This window comes from Leptodactylus fuscus, chromosome 4 (genome assembly GCF_031893055.1).
Source record: "Leptodactylus fuscus isolate aLepFus1 chromosome 4, aLepFus1.hap2, whole genome shotgun sequence".
Taxonomy (NCBI): Eukaryota; Metazoa; Chordata; class Amphibia; order Anura; family Leptodactylidae; genus Leptodactylus; species Leptodactylus fuscus.
Genome location: NC_134268.1, coordinates 115,645,674 through 115,663,871, shown reverse-complemented (window position 1 = coordinate 115,663,871; position 18,198 = coordinate 115,645,674). Strand labels below are relative to the sequence as shown.

The following is an 18,198-nucleotide window of genomic DNA, read 5'->3' as shown; positions in this document are numbered from 1 at the left end:
GCAGTGGACATTGATATACATTGATGTACATTGCACATTGAACAAGCATCTATTTCTATTATAAAAGCAAATTGATAAGAAATATTATTAAACATACTATATTTCTCCTGCGACTATTAGCAACATTACAGGCAGTCTATCACCTCCACCAAACAGATTCAACTGCATTACGGAGCACATTACAGTCATAAGAATACTTTTGTTGTGTATGTCACGTTTGTGGATTTTGAAGAAAACTTACTTTTATGCAAACGGGGCAGTTGGTGCACTGGGGGTAGGTGTTCAGGAGGTGGTACAGATCTTAGAAGTAAGAGCAGCTCTCCAGGGAGCTGAAGGCTTGCCCCAAGTGTGCAAACTGTCTAATCTGCATAATAATAATGATGATAACTTCATGTATATAGAGCCAACATTATCTGCATTTAAGAAATCAGAGTGTATATGAACAGACAATATGAGACATTACAATGTGACAAAGAATTAACATGTCAAACAATAGGAATGAGGGCCCTGCTCACAAGAGCTTACAGTCTATGAGTAAATGGGGAGACACAAGAGGTAAGAGGGCTTGCATAAGAATTCTAAGTTTTTTTCTTCAAATCTATAAAAGTGACATGCATATCAAAGGACTATTATTTATTAAGGTAATGTGCTCTGTAATACAGTGTTGACAGGTAAGTATGTTTGGAGGAGGTGCTTGCAATAGTTTTTTTTTTTTGTCCTATCAAAACGGCTCAAAACTATACTGGGACATGGCAGTGATATATTCCCCAAAAGTGATGTCTCCATAATGTCACAATATGCACACTAGTCGAAATATACATTCACTGTGGCAGATTAAAGTAAACATCGGCAAAAAAAGGAAATTAAACCAATAATCATTCATCTTCCATTTAATTAAGTTTTTTTTTATATCAAAGAGAAATTAACAGCCAAGGAGACACACCAATAGAGAGTAACAGAATAAACTCCATCAAATATAGGGTAAATGAGGTATACAATATTACCTCAGCCAAATAGACAGACAATTAATCATGGAGAACCAAAAGGAAGTATGAAAGGATATTAGATAAGAATATGGGAAAAAATCTTATAACCCCTTGCATTCCCTTTGCATAATTGACCAAATATTTTGTCCTTAAAGGAGGTACAGGATAATATTTTAGCCAATAAAGCAAGCCTATAAAATTCCATCATTCAGACCTAGTGGTTCGACCTTCTGTAATAAGAATGTCCATTGTGCTTCACGTTGTAGGACTTTCCAATTAAAGTCCCCTCCCCTAGGTGAGGGTTAGACAATTGCAATGCCTTAAAGGGATCCTATCATTAAAACACAATTTTTTGCGACTCACATGTAAGAATAGCCTTAAGAAAGGGTATTCTCCCGCCTTTAGATGTCTTCTCCGCGCCGCCGTTTGGTATAAATCCCAGTTTTCGTTTGTATGCAAATGAGTTCTCTTGCAACACTGAGGGTGGGCCCCAGCACTCAAACAGCACTGGGGGCATCCCCAATGCTGCGAGAGAACTCTCCGGCGCCTCCTCCGTCTTCTTCAAGAATGGTCTCTTCATGCGTCTTCTTCCGGCGCTCACTTCAAACTTCTAGGCCTCAGGCAAAGACGACTGCACATGCCTGCCGGCCACAAGAAAATGACCGCTTACAATTCTTACAACCCCATCATTAAGAGTTGTACATAAGATTGGAAAGGTCTTGCTGAAGACAGTTAGTTTGATCCCTAGGTTAATAAACCTGAATCATACCCCTTGTTGCTCAATTTGACATGACTTGGACACACTACAATTTTGCAACCTGTGTTCTGATGGCGATCCCTTGTCTATAGATGATACACTATGTGATCAAAAGTATCCAGACACCTGGCTGAAAATGACTTACAAGTTCATGGTGCCCTCCATCGGTAATGGAGGGGGCTTGCACCCCTTGTTGTTTTGCGTGCCACTATCACAGCACAGGCCTATATTGAAGTTTTAAACACCTTCTTGCTTCCCACAGTTGAAGAGAAATTTGCGGATGGTGATTGCATCTTTCAACACGATCGAGTACCTGTTCATACTGCACGGCCTGTGGTGGAGTGGTTACACGACAATAACATCTCTGTAACGGACTGGCCTGCACAGAGTCTTGACTTGAATCCTATAGAACACCTTTGGATGTTTTGGAAGACCGACTTCGTGCCAGGCCTCCCTACATCAATACCTCTCCTCAGTGCAGCACTCCATGAAGAATGGGCTGCCATTTCCCAAGAAACCTTCCAGCACCTGATGGAAGCTGTCATCAAGGCAAAGGGTGGGCCAACACCATATTGAATTCCAGCATTACCAATGGAGTGCGCCACGAACTTGTATGTCATTTTCAGCCAGGTGTCTGGATACTTTTGATCACATAGTGTATGTTTTTTCTGTTCCTGAATCTAAGAATGAACTTCTTGCACCTACAATATGTAAGACATTGCTTATCCATCTTCTGAAAAAAAACATTGATTGCTCTGAGCTCACACTGTTTGACTCTAGATCCAGACCCCATAGAAAGATCTCCTTCTTTCTTCAACAGTTCATTGATAGATGTGAGGTCTCGAAACTTGCTTTCTTCAGTTAATGGAAGTTAGAACTGAAGTTCTCCTTGTCTCACGAAGATGCTGCAACAGCATTCACATGGCTTCTCTGCATGCATCCGTTTATAAAAGAATCATTATAAACTTTTGGCCAGATGGTACAGTTCACTGGAATGGTTGTTCCACAAAAATGTCACAACAGACAACACTTGTTGACACTGCCACTCGAATATCAGTTTTACATGTTTGGTGGACTTGCCTGGTTTTATCAACTTTCTGGAACCATGTTCAAGATCGCACAAGTCTTCTCTCCTGACCTCACGCCAACAACAGATATAATTTTCTTAGCCATGCCTGTGCAACATTATTATCCACGGTGGAATCCTTTGATAATGCATTTACTGGAGGTGGCAAAATCGATTATACCATTACATTAGCTTCAAACAACCCCACCCTCACCCAGCGAATGGGAAGACAAGATCAACGAAATTGAGAGATTTGAGGAACTGACGATTTTGTCCAGGAGGATGCACCTGAGATTCTAGGAGATATGGAAGGAGTGGTTATGCCTTATCTCGACCTGAGCAAAGGATTGGAGCAGATAAACCTACCTGACTTTCCCCCCTTTCCTCTCCCCTTCCTCTCAAACACAACTAACACTCCCTCTCCCTCCCCCCATTTACTCCTACTTCTACACTCCATTTCTGTTTTTGTCTATCTACATCCCCAATTGTTTGCTTGTCTATTTGTTTCAAATGTCTGGCTCTTTGCATTTATTTTGGGCTACTGTTTTCCTCACATCTGAGTACTTTTACGTGTTACTCGCCCCTATGTCTATTCTGCACTGACATGATATGTAGCGCTTAACTTTGGTTTACTAGTATGATGTGCTAATATGTACTTTGGTGAGGGAAAGGGAGGTCGTCGTTCCACAATGCTAATCTTGCTAGGCCCACATGATATTATTCTTGATATTTACATTGCTCATGTTGCATTTACTATTTTTTGTGCTTATAGTATTGAGTACTGCTGATGTTTTACTCTTGTGTACTTAATGATATGTTTTTGTTCTTTGGTTTATTTGTTATCCTAAATAAAAAAAAAACAAACAAAAAAAAAAACAAGAACTTCTTTAACAAATTATCACCAGGAATGGTTAATAAGCGAGAGGGAAGTTTTTTAATTTGCATCTCATCATTGGGTAGGCTTTTGCAAATCTTCATTTTTTCACCCCATAAGATACTGAGAAACCTTGTGATAAAATCCCCTCTCCCACTTACCCAAGGCTGTTGTGTTCTTCCCCTATTCCTGCCATGTCTGGGGTTTGTATTAACAGGATTCCCAACTCTTCCTGAATAGGCATTTTTTCTCCTTTTCTACTATTCGATCGATAATGCTCACTATCTGAGCCTTCGAATTCCGATAATAATTACTTGGTCCCAATTTCTTTTTCTATTTTTATTCCTAGCCGAAAAATCGAAGACTCTGTCTTCTTTAAAACCTAGCCTATCTCATTTATACTGGAAATGCTTTCTCTCCTTCATATAAATTATGAATAGTTCCACCGCCTGCTGTAAAATCTCAAGCGTTACTTGAGAATTTCTTCGCTATTTCTATTTGCTCCTTAGGTTCCTGTGATGAAGTATTAAGTAATACCCTTTCTTCCTCTAGCAACAGATTCATTAAGTTAAGGGAAGATTCAATCGATTCTTTTTCCCACTTTTTCAAGAAGGCTGGGGAGCACAAACCTTGAGAAGGCAAAATCCATTATTGTGTAACCCTCTGGGTATGATATTGCTTTTAATATACGACTCCAACGTTTGTTCCTCCCAAAAGGATCTGAGATGGACTTTATAGACTATAGTCAATTTATGGAGGAATACTCCAAACATGTACATATGTTTCCACCCTTAACTTAGTTCGAATTGAGTTAGGTATTTAAATTTTTCATGAAATCAATTCAACATAATATCACAAAATGCAGACACAACCCTTGAAAGACTGCAATTCACACATATTTCCTGACTGACCATACAGATACACATATATTATCTTGTAATAAACATATTTGGACAATACCAACTAGGACAACAGGTAAGGAAGGGCAAATCAGTACCTCTGATGTATAAACTAAATGGTATGTGAACAGATACTTAAACTTCTCTATACATATAATCTTCCCATTATGAATAAATGAATACCATACCATAATTTTACAAATTATTTTTCATAATTTTACTGTACATTTATAAATTTTTGAAACATGAAGCATTGCTGCTTGAAGAACAGTTGGAGTAATTGACTTCTATTAAAAATGCTGAAAGAAAATAAAACATGTTTCTGTAGTTTTTCCAGTAAAATCACAGAAACCTTAACAAAAACCCAATGGACACCAATAGAGTCAATTGAGAATAATGAGACCATTGGTGTAACTCATGTGATGGATATGGAAATGATGTTATTTATATTTTTCTGTTCCTATATTTTGATAGAACAATTGAAATACCTGAACCATTGAAATCCTACCATAGGCAATCATAACAAAAAGACACATATCTTGATATTGTTAGTAGAATTGTTTCACAACATTTAAGTATCTGTAACATCTCTGTTTGTTTGGGTCTCTGCGCTACCCTCCGTTAGCATGTTGCGGCACAGGAGGCGTGTACAGTTTGATTCTTTGTTTAGAGTTTTTCATTGCACTGTGTGAACCTTGCTCTATTATCTATCCTCTGTATTTGAATTTCCACCACACCCATCTCCTGCACCTTGTTTCTCTCTGCTCTTAAAATAGTTAATTCTAGCCCTGCCTTTGTGATTGATAACCTGTTTTCCAATCAAGTCTGGGGTGGGTTCTTGGTTTTTTGTATACATACCATCAGCCCACACAGGCTTGCTGGCTATTGTGACTCTGTCCTTAGACTTTGTCTCTACTAAACCCCTCTTTCTGCTACTATTGCATTACTTATCTCTGACCCTTGGCTTCCCTTGTGGCTATTCTCTTGGATTACAATTTTGTACTGCGTTGCTCGACTGTTACTGGACCCTTAGCTAGCTGACCTTCCTTAGTTGTTGTTTGTCTTGTCTGTGTTCTGTGTTGTCACTTATATAGGAAGGACTTGTCGACAAGTTGTCGCCTATTGCTTAGGATAAGACCGGCAAGCTGCTTAGGGCTCAGTGTCTATTGAGCTATAGCAATTCCCTTACAGTATCACTAAGGCTACATGTATGAACCCTGTATTTAAAGCTAGGAAAAAACCTATTTGTACTATACTGGTTAATTGAAGAATAATTAGCTACTCTACAAGATGAGGATCATCTCCTGCCTTTTAGTGCACACAGGAACCCACAGCTGAATGGTCAAAGATCAACAGAGGGACACCTTATGATCAACTCATAGCCAAAGGACCAAAATTATACACCCTCTTTAATATATTTATGTTTATAAGCCTTGCTTTTCACATTCCCCTACAATAACACTATTAGTAAGCATAATAAATCAGATAATATAAAACAATACCGATTCTGCCATAAACCAAAAATGTTTCACATAAAAATCCAGTAAAATATTTATGCATTGAATAGTGCTTGTTCACCCTAGAGTTTACAATTTGATGCTCTAATATTCTTAACTCCTACAAATGAAAATGTGCAATAATAGGGTAAACCCCTCAAAGATGAAGGAATGAGTACTGGTCCAGTAGAAATGTCGTTATTTAAGCATAACTCATTACATGTTTTGTGTGCTTATGTTTGCTTAAATAACTATTTTTTTTTTACTGGACCAGTGGTTATTCCTCTGTTTTTGTGGGATTTATCCCATTATTGGATTTCTGTGATGTGGGACTCACCATGTTAAGGAAGTGCCTAGCTTCTCTAAGAGTCTGGGTTCCCATTGAAAAACGTCTGATATGCTTTTACAATAGTTGTGATTTTATGAGAACCTTTGTATCTTCTTTTACACTAATAATAATAATAATACATTAATCAATGCTGTTTCTTACTTTCCGGTATTAAAAATGAAAATGTCTCTTCCATATAAAGATAGCATTCAATTTTAACTCAATGACATAATGCAAGACCGTTTTACATAGTTCAGAGAGGAAAGTGTTTGTGGATGAAATAAGGCAGATACAATTCCACTTAAGACCATCACCAATAAGTAAGATTCAATTAGATTATTTGAGATACTAACCTTATACATCCATAATAAAGTGTAGTAAATTTATTATGCCTACAAGTCAGCAAATAACTTATTAAAACAGCAATGAATTTAAGTGTACCTATAAACCTTTAAACATTATCAAAGTGAAAAGTTTACCTTCTTGAGCAAAAGGATTCCCTCTCTCGTTTCCTTATCCGTGGTTATAGAAAAAACCCCATCTCCATTAACGATAGAGTACCTGATGTCGGCATTAAGTCCAATATCTGCGTCATTAGCCTTGATTTTCCCAACAGCTGAGCCAACTTGGGCTGATTCTGCAACATATAGTTGGTAATGTTCTGTGGAAATATTTGGGAAGGGATAATGATTAGTATACATTCTAGGAAAAAACAGAACATATCTTAACAACATAAAATAATGAAAATTAATAATATGGGTAGTGACATCCTATGGACCAGGATGCAGTTATAAGTGACACACAATTAATGAGGGTGTGTAGTACTTGACAAGATGGCTACTTTCTTCTCAGAAAGTGACCTCACTTCCATTGGTCAAATGGTAATGCCACAGCTCTGAAAAAAGCACACAAAAAATGGACAGTAACAGATGACTGTCCATTATCATTCATCATAAGTCCCTTATCCACAGGGACATAAATGACATTAATGTAAAAAAAAAATAACAGACACTTGACGTCGACCATAAGTTCATTATTTTGAACATTTTATGAAGGATTTGTCAGTGTCCTTTGTTTACATTTTGTAATGCATGGTAGCAACGGACACTAACAACAATAGTGTGAATGCCCACTACAGAATGATACCAAGCAGAGACCTAGAAAGCCATAAGAAATGTATACAGAAACAAATTCTATACAATAATTTAAAACCCCAACCATACAATAACATATATTTGCTGAAATGAGACAACCCTTTAAATGCAATAACTGTTTTTGGAATAGTGTGTTGTACCACCTTTATCGAGGCCAGTAATGAAATATAATCTGGAAGTAATATGTGTGCCACTTACTTATAAAGGAATGCACCTGGGCCTTACAAATGCATATTGGATCCTTGTATGGCGCTACACTTAGAAATATAATCTGATAACTCACATATAAACCATTAAAATAAATGAATACTGAAAATGTAAGTTTTAACTTTGCTGCAACTGTTTATTAAAGTTGTTGTGTGCCAAGTTCTACTTTGCTACCTCTACATTAGTGAACGTTAATTTCAAACAAGGAACCATGTACAAATATGAAAGGATCTTAAAACTTTATCAATATGACTGACGACTGGCTTCAGAAATCCTAAACTGTAACAACATGCTTTGCTATAGGTGAATTGTATCAGACATAAATACATGGAATACATTTCACAGCTGAGAGGTTTCTACAATTGTCTAGGCAATCTAATTTAGGCATTTCTCTGAGAGTTAAATACACCAGTAGAACAAATGGCCCTTAGTTCTTGATACGTTTACTACATTGTTTCATTGTAGGTATAAATGCAGTTCATTGAGAATTACCTAAACATGAGACAATAATTTAAAACCCCAACTGTGAGAAGTATAGATTGTGTCTTTACAAGTGTTCTGAACAAAATGCTCTTAGTACAGATAAGTCAGCACTTAACTGATCTCCAATTTGTTTAAGGATCTGATAGAAATTGGTTTAAGCAGTTTTGCTACTAGTTTCATGTGCAGTCAATTCTTCCTTATATATTCATGGTGTGCGTATCAATCATTTTAGCTTTATGATGTAAATGATGTGAAATATATATATATACATATTTGTGTATATATATATATATATATATATATATATATATATATATATATATATATAGTATGTTCTGTCTAATTTTGTTTTGTATATATTGATAGAGTCAAGTCATACCGAGCCAGGTTCTACCAGAATATTTCATTAAACCAAATTATTTGGAATTAATCTTAGAAAAACTAAAATGGCCACCGCCAGTGAGTTATACTCTGGGGCCTCCTCATGGCTCCTGGAGCTCTGTGTCTTCCTCCTCGTTGCGTTGGATGCTTTTCTTTGATGTCATGCATCTGAGTTACCTCGGTGTGCCCATGTAACTGTTGAGGCCCAATTACAGGCCTCAGTGGTAACCCTCAGCATATGAAATCAAAGAAGAGCACCAGATGCTGCAAGTAGGCCCAAAAGAGGTAATGGAAGGGGAGTATCAACGTTTTTATTTATTTATTTATTTATTTATTTATTTATTTCTGTCACTTCCCCTGAGCCTCCAGCAATTGTACTCTTGGTTCTGAAGAGATATTACAGTATAATAATTTCCCTTCCAGTTCTATCCAAAGAAGTTTGGACAGAATCAAAGCTAAACAATCTCGTTGACAAACTAATCTTTTGGAGTTTGCCCATCTTTAGTGATTGATTTACTGATTGCACTGTGAGGCAGATACATATGTAAAACACAGTTCACACACGAACCAGGAAGCCCTCCTCCAGTTCCAGAAGAAGGAATACAAGGAGGAACTCAATCAACTACAGGAGAGGAAGCTGGGTGACCTTCCTTGCCTACATGTGGAGGCCCAGATTGAGTAATCCTAACCAGTACATCTGGGCTAAGCCAGTTTCAGGTGTGAATTGCAGTCTTTCAAGGATTTGTTTGTATGTAGTCATATTATGTTGAATTGATTTAATGAGCTATTTCATTCACTAACTAAACTCATCAGTTAAGTGAAGTCACATCTTTATCAACTTTATCAACTGTGTCAACTTAAACACCTTTTCTAAAATCAATGTGATCATCAAAGGGAGATTTCTGTCTATGTTATGCCACTTTGTGTGTGTGGAGGGGCAAGGTGTGAACTGCAGCATTTCAAGGTCCTTGTTAGCAATCCATGTCACTTTGTTAAATTGCTTTCAGGAAAAATTGCATTAGTTAATGTAACTGGAGATCAGATACATCTGATCACATCAGCACTTGGTAAGCATGTGTATTTGTAGTGTTTGTGAACATAAACATAGCAAACTTTAAGCTTGACTCAATCAATTAAATAAACAGCCACAAAGAATTTTAAAAATATAAAGAGAAAAGTTCAGCTCACCCACATGATGCTTGGTTCCATCGGCTTTGTGATACAAATTAGTTTGGGGTGCACGGCAAACACTCTATTCCATGAGTGTCTGTATCCAAATTCCAATGAGAAAGAGAAAGTGTCCAGCAGCTCTCCGATAAAATATAACTTTTAGTTACGAATCGCCATAAAATGACCAAAAATTTACGTTACAATACATTAGAGAAGGAAAAAGAAAATAATAACCCCCCTAAAAAAACGCAGACGCATTTCGGAACACGAAAAGCGTCTGCGTTTTTTTTAGGGGGTTTATTATTTTCTTTTTCCTTCTCTAATGTATTGTAACATCAATTTTTGGTCATTTTATGGCAATTCGTAAATAAAAGTTATATTTTATCGAAGAGCTGATGGATACTTTCTCTTTCTCATTGGAATACAAATAATTTTAACTTGACCCTTTCTATGGTTTTCATGATAAGATGTCACAGTGCAGCAAGTTATCAGATTTACAGATGTAGCAATGTTTAACATTACAAATAACAGATTGAATACACTGCGGTTCGCCTGCTGGGATCCCTGCGGATCAGCTGTTTCTTCTATGAGTACTCAAACTGCAGTGTTCATTCCTCTTGTTATTAAAGGTATTTCAAGTGGGTAATGTAGCTTGTGTTTAAGGGGAAACAGCTGATGTGGGGGTACGGACAGATTCCTGCAGATTCTAAAACGTATTTCCTCATACCTTATGGAGAAGATATCAACTTTTAAAAAGCTGATAACCTCCTTAATGTTTGCTGAATCTGTAAGCACATTACAGCATGTAACAAGTGTGCATATGTATTGTAGGTCAGTACCAAACATCACAAGTCCTCATTATGGCACCCAACAAGTGTGCATACGTATTGTAGGTCACTACCAAACATCAAGAGTCCTCATTATGGCGTGTAACAAGTGTGCAAATGTATTGTAGGTCAGTATCAAACATCAAGATTCCTCATTATGGTACGTAACAAGTGTGCATATGTATATTGTAGGTCGGTACCAAACATCAAGATTCCTTATTATTACAGGTAACAAGTGTGCATACGTATTGTAGGTCATTACCGAACATCAAGATTCCTCATTATGGCACGTAACAAGTGTGCATATGTATATTGTAGGTCGGTACCAAACATCAAGATTCCTTATTATTACAGGTAACAAGTGTGCATACGTATTGTAGGTCATTACCAAACATCAAGATTCCTCATTATGGCATGTAACATGTGTGCATATGTATTATAGGTCAGTACCAAACATCACAATTCCTCATTATGGCACGCAACAAGTGTGCATATGTATTATAGGTCAGTACCAAACATCACAATTCCTCATTATGGCACGCAACAAGTGTGCATATGTATTGTAGGTCAGTACCAAACATCAAGATTCCTCATTATGGCATGCAACAAGTGTGCATACGTATTGTAGGTCAGTACCAAACATCACAATTCCTCATTATGGCACGTAACATGTGTGCATATGTATTATAGGTCAGTACCAAACATCACAATTCCTCATTATGGCATGCAACAAGAGTGCATATGTATTGTAGGTCAGTACCAAACATCAAGATTCCTCATTATGGCACCCAACAAGTGTGCATACGTATTGTAGGTCACTACCAAACATCAAGAGTCCTCATTATGGCGTGTAACAAGTGTGCAAATGTATTGTAGGTCAGTATCAAACATCAAGATTCCTCATTATGGCACATAAGTGTGCATATATATTGTAGGTCGGTACCAAACATCAAGATTCCTTATTATTACAGGTAACAAGTGTGCATACGTATTGTAGATCAAAACCAAACATCAAGATGCCTCATTATGCCACGCAACAAGTGTGCATACGTATTGTAGGTCAATACCAAACATCAAGATGACTCATTATGGCACGTCACAAGTGTGCATATGTATTGTAGGTCAGTACCAAACATCACAATTCCTATGTTTGCCAGGGTTGAAATGGAAATGCTTAAAAGTGTGTATAGTGTATACTGTACAGTATAAACATTTTTTTTTAACACAGCCTTTGTATTTTAGCCTTTTAAACACCAATTTTAAATATTTTTTCCTTTACTTTTACATGATTACATTTTCAAGAAACTGAATAATATTCCAGTCATATCTATTCATTTTCTACAAGATTGTGAAAACACAACAAAATAAATACCTACCTGGTAAGTCTAAGCAACTTTATTATAATAATGAAGCAAAACCAAATTATTTTCTGCCTTAGCACTAAAGCATTTGTTGTAATGAATCATTTATCATTGTCTTGTAGAAAAGCTGATGAGTACAAGTCGCACTTTATTTTCTACATTTCCAAGTCTTACAAAGGAAAAATAAAACTGCCATTAGGAAATACTTTTATTTTGATATATTGCTTGAAAGCTTCCTTTTTTACAGATAAACCAAGAACAAAGTACCAAATCTGAATTGATACCAACTGTGACTAGCCATGAATCGCAATCACACTATTAACGCTAAGCCTTAAAGTCTTTGTGAGGTATGCACCGGAATTACTCCTCAAGATGAGATGAAATCATTTTCCACTACTGAGCCTGCATATATTACATTGGATTCTGCTGCACTGAATCCTGACTAAAAACTACAGCTCGATTATCTGAAAATATAGTATCACAGGCATCAGCTGCTGAATGATAAAGAAAAATGAGCTCAACTGGCACGCACCGAAAGTGATAAAATGCAGCTTCAAATAAAATTGCTGAGTGAAAAAATGTTTTTGGAACTTAGATTTCAGTCAAGGTAGTTTCTAGATCCAGTTTTTAAAATGCAGTACACCTTCTTTGAGACAAGCACCCCAAAATTGCACTCCTAGGTAAGTGGTCTTCTCAAAGAAGATGGCCGATATGTATAACATTTGCAGTGGCATACGTCTATTGGAAGCCGACTTTATGCCTGCTTTGGGATCCCAGAGACAGGTGGGCCAGGCCATAGTTGAATGGTCCTTCCCCTCGATCTTATACAGTAGGGCACACCATACGGCACGATAGAAGATTTTTTCTGCCTTATATTTATCTGCGTCTGTGGAAATGTATTAGTCTTTACTTTGAAACCACACCAGATTTATCACAGTGACTGATGCTATATGATAAATCTGATATATTTTTACATAAGTAAAGTGTAAATTTATACACCTAGCTAGAATTTTACAACACATTTTTTTGCTTGTTTAGGTTACACATTGTTTTCTGAGAAGACACACCCAAACATGCAGCAAGTCAGAAATATTTTAACCCATACTAGATGCACCATATTTCGCTAAATTGCACAACACATGTGCCATGTTTAGTCCAGTTTTTAATTACCACATTACTAAATCTGGGCCAAGGCATACGGGAACCTCCTGTCTGTATTCTTGATCTTCCTGTAATTTTAAGGCCTAGTAAGATCAAACATCACATCACATTACATCATCTGATGTTCTCACCCGCAGAAGCATGAAGACTTAGGACTGATGTTCTATCTTGCAAAGGGACATTATACAGTAGTACTTCCATCCTGTATACAAACACTGCACAGTAGCATTTCTATCCTGTGCACAGACACTGTACATTAGCACCTTTATCATGTGTAAGGACATTGCATAGTGGTATTTCTATGCTGTATACGGACCCTACCCAGTAGCACTACTTTCCTGCATATGGACACTGCACAATAGAACCTATACCCTAAGGTTATCTTGTGTAAGGACACTGCGCAGTAGCACTTTTATCCTGCATACTGTGCACACTAAGGCAGAATAGACACTGTACAGTAGCACTTCTATCCTGTATGGGAAAACTGCATATTAGTACTTCTATCTTACATAGAGACAGTGCACAATAGAACCTATATCCTTCATAGTGACACGTCACAACAGCATATGATACATATGTTAATTACACAGAAACACATATCCTGTATATAGACACTGCACAGTAGCTCTTCTAACCTATACAGTATATGGAAAGTGCACATTAAGATTCCTATTTTGTAAACAGACACTGATCAGTAGAACTTTTATCCTGTATATGGATACATATGGGAAAATATACAGCACTCCAAAATTATATAAATCCAATTCATACACCCACATTTTCACAGGCGGTATGTCAGACCATTGTTTTTACATCTATATCAAGATTTCACCATTTTGGGGCGTTGCCAATTTTATACATGTCCTCTTGATAACATTTGCAAGGATAAATAGGAGTCCTATAATATTATAGAACATAATATTATTTAATAAATGTCACAATTACAGACAAACAAGCTACAGTAGTTTAACTTGTACAAAAGCTTCTGTTCAGGTTTCTACCATTAGAAAACCACCTAACAAGAATGATGTTCAATGAATCTTCTACTGTCCTAGGAAGCCTCAGGCTTGTACAGGACCTCCTGGATGTCCCCCAATTTATTTGAGAAAACATTTTAAGGACAGATGACACAAAATTAACTGTTTAGCTTAAAATGAACAAAGACTACTACACACAAACACCAAAAACATCATTCTACACTTTATACAGCCACAGGACCAGGACATGTTGTGATTAGGGTTGAGTGAAAAGATCGGAAAAGATCGGATTCCGATCCCAATCTTTTCCTACGGGATCGAGGTCGGAGGTTATTTACCACAATGTTTGGCTACTGGTCAATTATTGTGGGAAAAAAGCTAACAATGATTGACCAGTAGCCAAGCATTGTGGTAAATAACCTCTGATCTAGATACCGCGGGAAAAGATCGGGATCGGAATCCGATCTTTTCTGATCTTTTCGCTCAACCCTAGTTGTGATCACTGAGAGAGCAATAAAGTATATAAAAACCTTTTACAGGTGCAAGGCAGCAATTCATAAGCTCAGGCTGAAAAGATATGGATTTCATGCAACAAGACAATAACCCAAAGCATCAAAATAAAACAACATATTTGAATATATTTTGAAATGACTAAGACAGTTTGGACTTTAGCGTGTTGTTGTTTATTGACTTTTAGCTTGGGATTTGAATTTTGACAATAAGGTTGAGTTCGCACAGGGTTTTTTTGGTCAGGGTTTTGAGGCCGTATTCGCCTCAAAACCCTGACTAAAAAGACAGCTCCCATTGAAATTAATGGGAACCGCTCAGGTCTTTTTTCTGGGAGCCAGCTTGTTCTTCAGGCCACTTCAGGTCATTCCTCAGGCCATGCCGCTAGCTTTTTTTTTCCACTAGCGGCACCCATTGAAGTCAATGGGAGGATTTTTTTCAGCGTGGAAAATTCAGTGCCAAATAAAGCACCATTGTCCTCCATGTGAATAGACCCTTAAGCACAGCCGAGATTATGTCAACGTAAAAGTGTGTATGTCTATGGAAAAACAAATGGTAGGCAATGGACACAACTCTGAGATTAGCCATACACTGTGCTGATCATTTAAAAGACCTCCAAAAACTACCCTTTTACTGGAGAAAGGTGCTTGCCTGTGGTATTTTTCAACACACATGGTGGCTATATTGCAAAAAGCAACAGTTTTATAGAAATATTAGCCTGTTTTGATAACTTGTAAGTGCTTCAGTTTTGTTATTTGGTAGAAAAATTTCTGATTGTGTGCTGAGTTGAAAAGTGATTAAGAATTGGCTTTAAATAATAAAAAAAAAAGCAATAAAAAATGATCACTTTATCACAGCTGAATGTCACACCAACATTGTGTTGAACAAGCAGTGGTGTTTTTTGTTTATGTATTTTTATTTTTATTACATCCACTATAGATTTTGAAGAAAAATTTGGGTCACACTATCAGCGTGTCTGGCCTGCCAGCTAAAAAAGCTAGAATAGCTTCTGCAATGGAAACGACTCTTAGGGCTAGTTCACACGTGAGTATAAGGGGAGGTTTTTGACAGCGGAATTCGCGTCCAAAACCTCCCCTTATAATGGTGGTCTATGGAGACCGCCGGGCTTCTGTTCTCCGCTAGCGGCGAGCTGCTGCTAGCGGAGAAAAGAAAGGACATGTCCTTTCTTCAGGCGGAAGCCGCGCTGTCTCAGTCGCGCGGCTTCCGCCCCCCGCAGCTCCCTCCTATGTCGGCTCATTCATTTGAGACGACAGCAGAGGGTTAAGCCGCGACAGCGATGGTCGCGGCGAGCGGGTTTTGACAAGAGAGAGACGCGGCTCGCCGCGTCTCTCTCTGTGTCAAAACCCGCGCGGGCAGTTCACGTGTGAACTAGCCCTAATAGTGTTGAGCGAACATATATGGGAGCGAAGATACGAATACATCGCTCCCATAGGAATACATGTTAGCGTCTGGCAAATCTTCAAAGCGCTTAACCCCTTGGTGTTCGACCACTTCCACACATTCCTATGGGAGCGAGGTATTCGACGAATAGTTTTGAATACTATTCACTCATCTCTAGATTCTAATCCAAAAACAACACTAGGGAGGCAGAAAAGAACCTGGATTATCCTTGCCGTTTTTTCCTGCATGAGACAGGAGCTAATGCCACATGAAAATTGCGTTATCAGAGTGCCAATTTCCAAACTTTCAAGTAAAATTTGTGGCACACTAAGGGAGCCTTCACACGGAGTAAACACGCATGTATTTTTGAAAAATACACGTGTAAAAATACGCATGTAAAAATAAGACTCCCCTTGACTTCAATGATATTTTTTACATGTGTAAAAATACGTCTGTAAAAATACGCCTGTAAAATGTCATTGAAGTCAATGGGAGTCTTATTTTTACACATGTATTTTTACACATGTATTTTGCAAAAATACACGCGCGTTTACTCCGTGTGAAGGCTCCCTGACTGAGTGCCTGGTGTCGATGCTGAAAAGGCTGGACTATATTTCAAGACCGATCATCATGACTGAGGTAAAAACTGTTTTTCTTCTTCTCATACACCAGTTATCCAATCCATTGCGTCCATCCGTTTTGCCTGTCCTTTTCTGATTCTGTGAACATACTTTATGTATGGTTGTTTGTTTTTATTCAATATTTGGGAAAAGTTTTTTTTTTTTTTTTGATTAGTGTAATTAATGTATTAATGGATATATATATATATATATATATATATATATATATATATATATATATATATATAAAATTTTCACATTTGCACACATGTAATAAAGTAAAGAGTCTGCTTAAAGACTGTATATACAGATGAAATTGCTTTATTGCTAGGGTTGAGCCGATCCTGACTTTTCAGGATCGATTTTAAAATCCAATTTCCGATCATTTTTCATTCGAACCTGATCTCAATCCCAATTCCGATCCCAATGCAAGTCAATGGGATTTTTTTATTAATCGGAGATCAGATTTTAAAAGCAGTCATATTCACTATACAGCATGGAATCTAACAATTGCTAGAATCCACGCTGTCTAGTGAATCACTAAGTAGCCAGAGGATTTTTTTTTAATCCTCTGGCTACTTAGTCCCCCCTGGTGTCCACTTACCTCCAGAGATGGCTGCTCCATGCTCCACTGTTCTTCGCCTCACTGCCGCTCCAGCTGCAGTCTTCTTCTCCCTTCGCTGCCCCCTCCCTGCCAGGTTAGGAGATTGTGGGTGGGTTAGGAGAGTGTGGGTGGGTACTGGGAGGGCAGACGTCACGTAGCTACGAGACATGTTAGTTTAGTCTCCCATTAGAATGAATGGAGGCAGCCGGCACGCAGGGGGTTAAGGCTGTGTGTCGGCTGCTTCCATTCATTCCTATGGAACCACAGCGGAGCCTTCACACTGAGTATACACTGTATACTCAGTGTGAAGGCATTGTGGGAAATACTACCAATCCCGATCCCACCTAAAAAGATTATGTTCGGAATTCCTATCGCGATCGTCAAATTTTCTCGATCGCCGATCGGAATCCGATTTTTTCCGAACACGATCGCTCAACCCTATTTATTGCACAAAAGACTAAATTGGCAATGAAATGGTTAACTTCCTGTCTGTGTGTCTATAATTCTGTATTAGAGCAGGAAGGCAGCAATCTTCCACTAATCTCGCCATTTTGGTCCCAAATTCAACAAAACATCTCTACCATTACGGCTAAATCCGTGATTCTGTCGCCAGCCCTGGTCCTGCTGTCACTACCCCAATCGAATTTCTCCTTGGGCAAAACCGACTTAACAACTCACCTTATAGAAGCAGCTAAGTCTCTGATTCCCAAATACTGGCTCCAACCAATTACCCCACAAATTGCTAGCTGGAAGGCGAAAGTAGCCCAAATAGCAAGATTTGAAGAAGCTTTAAGCCGTGCAAAAGGCACTCACAAAAAATTTCTAAACATTTGGCTACCCTGGCTTCAACATAGTAACTCTGTACTGTACTCAGACCACCCTAGTTAAGCATTTACACCCCCTGATATAATTACCCTCCCCATCCCCTCCCCTCATAGT

General features: G+C 37.9%; 1 protein-coding gene across 1 annotated transcript in view; it reads right to left on the bottom strand.

Annotated features, from left to right (window-relative positions):
- CDH18 (cadherin 18) overlaps positions 1-18,198 on the bottom strand; it is a 551,467-nt gene that overhangs the window by 176,703 nt on the left and 356,566 nt on the right. The window contains exon 6 of the mRNA XM_075270978.1: positions 6,886-7,067. Within this exon, the coding sequence (XP_075127079.1) occupies positions 6,886-7,067 (182 nt within the window). The remainder of the gene's footprint in view (positions 1-6,885; positions 7,068-18,198) is intronic.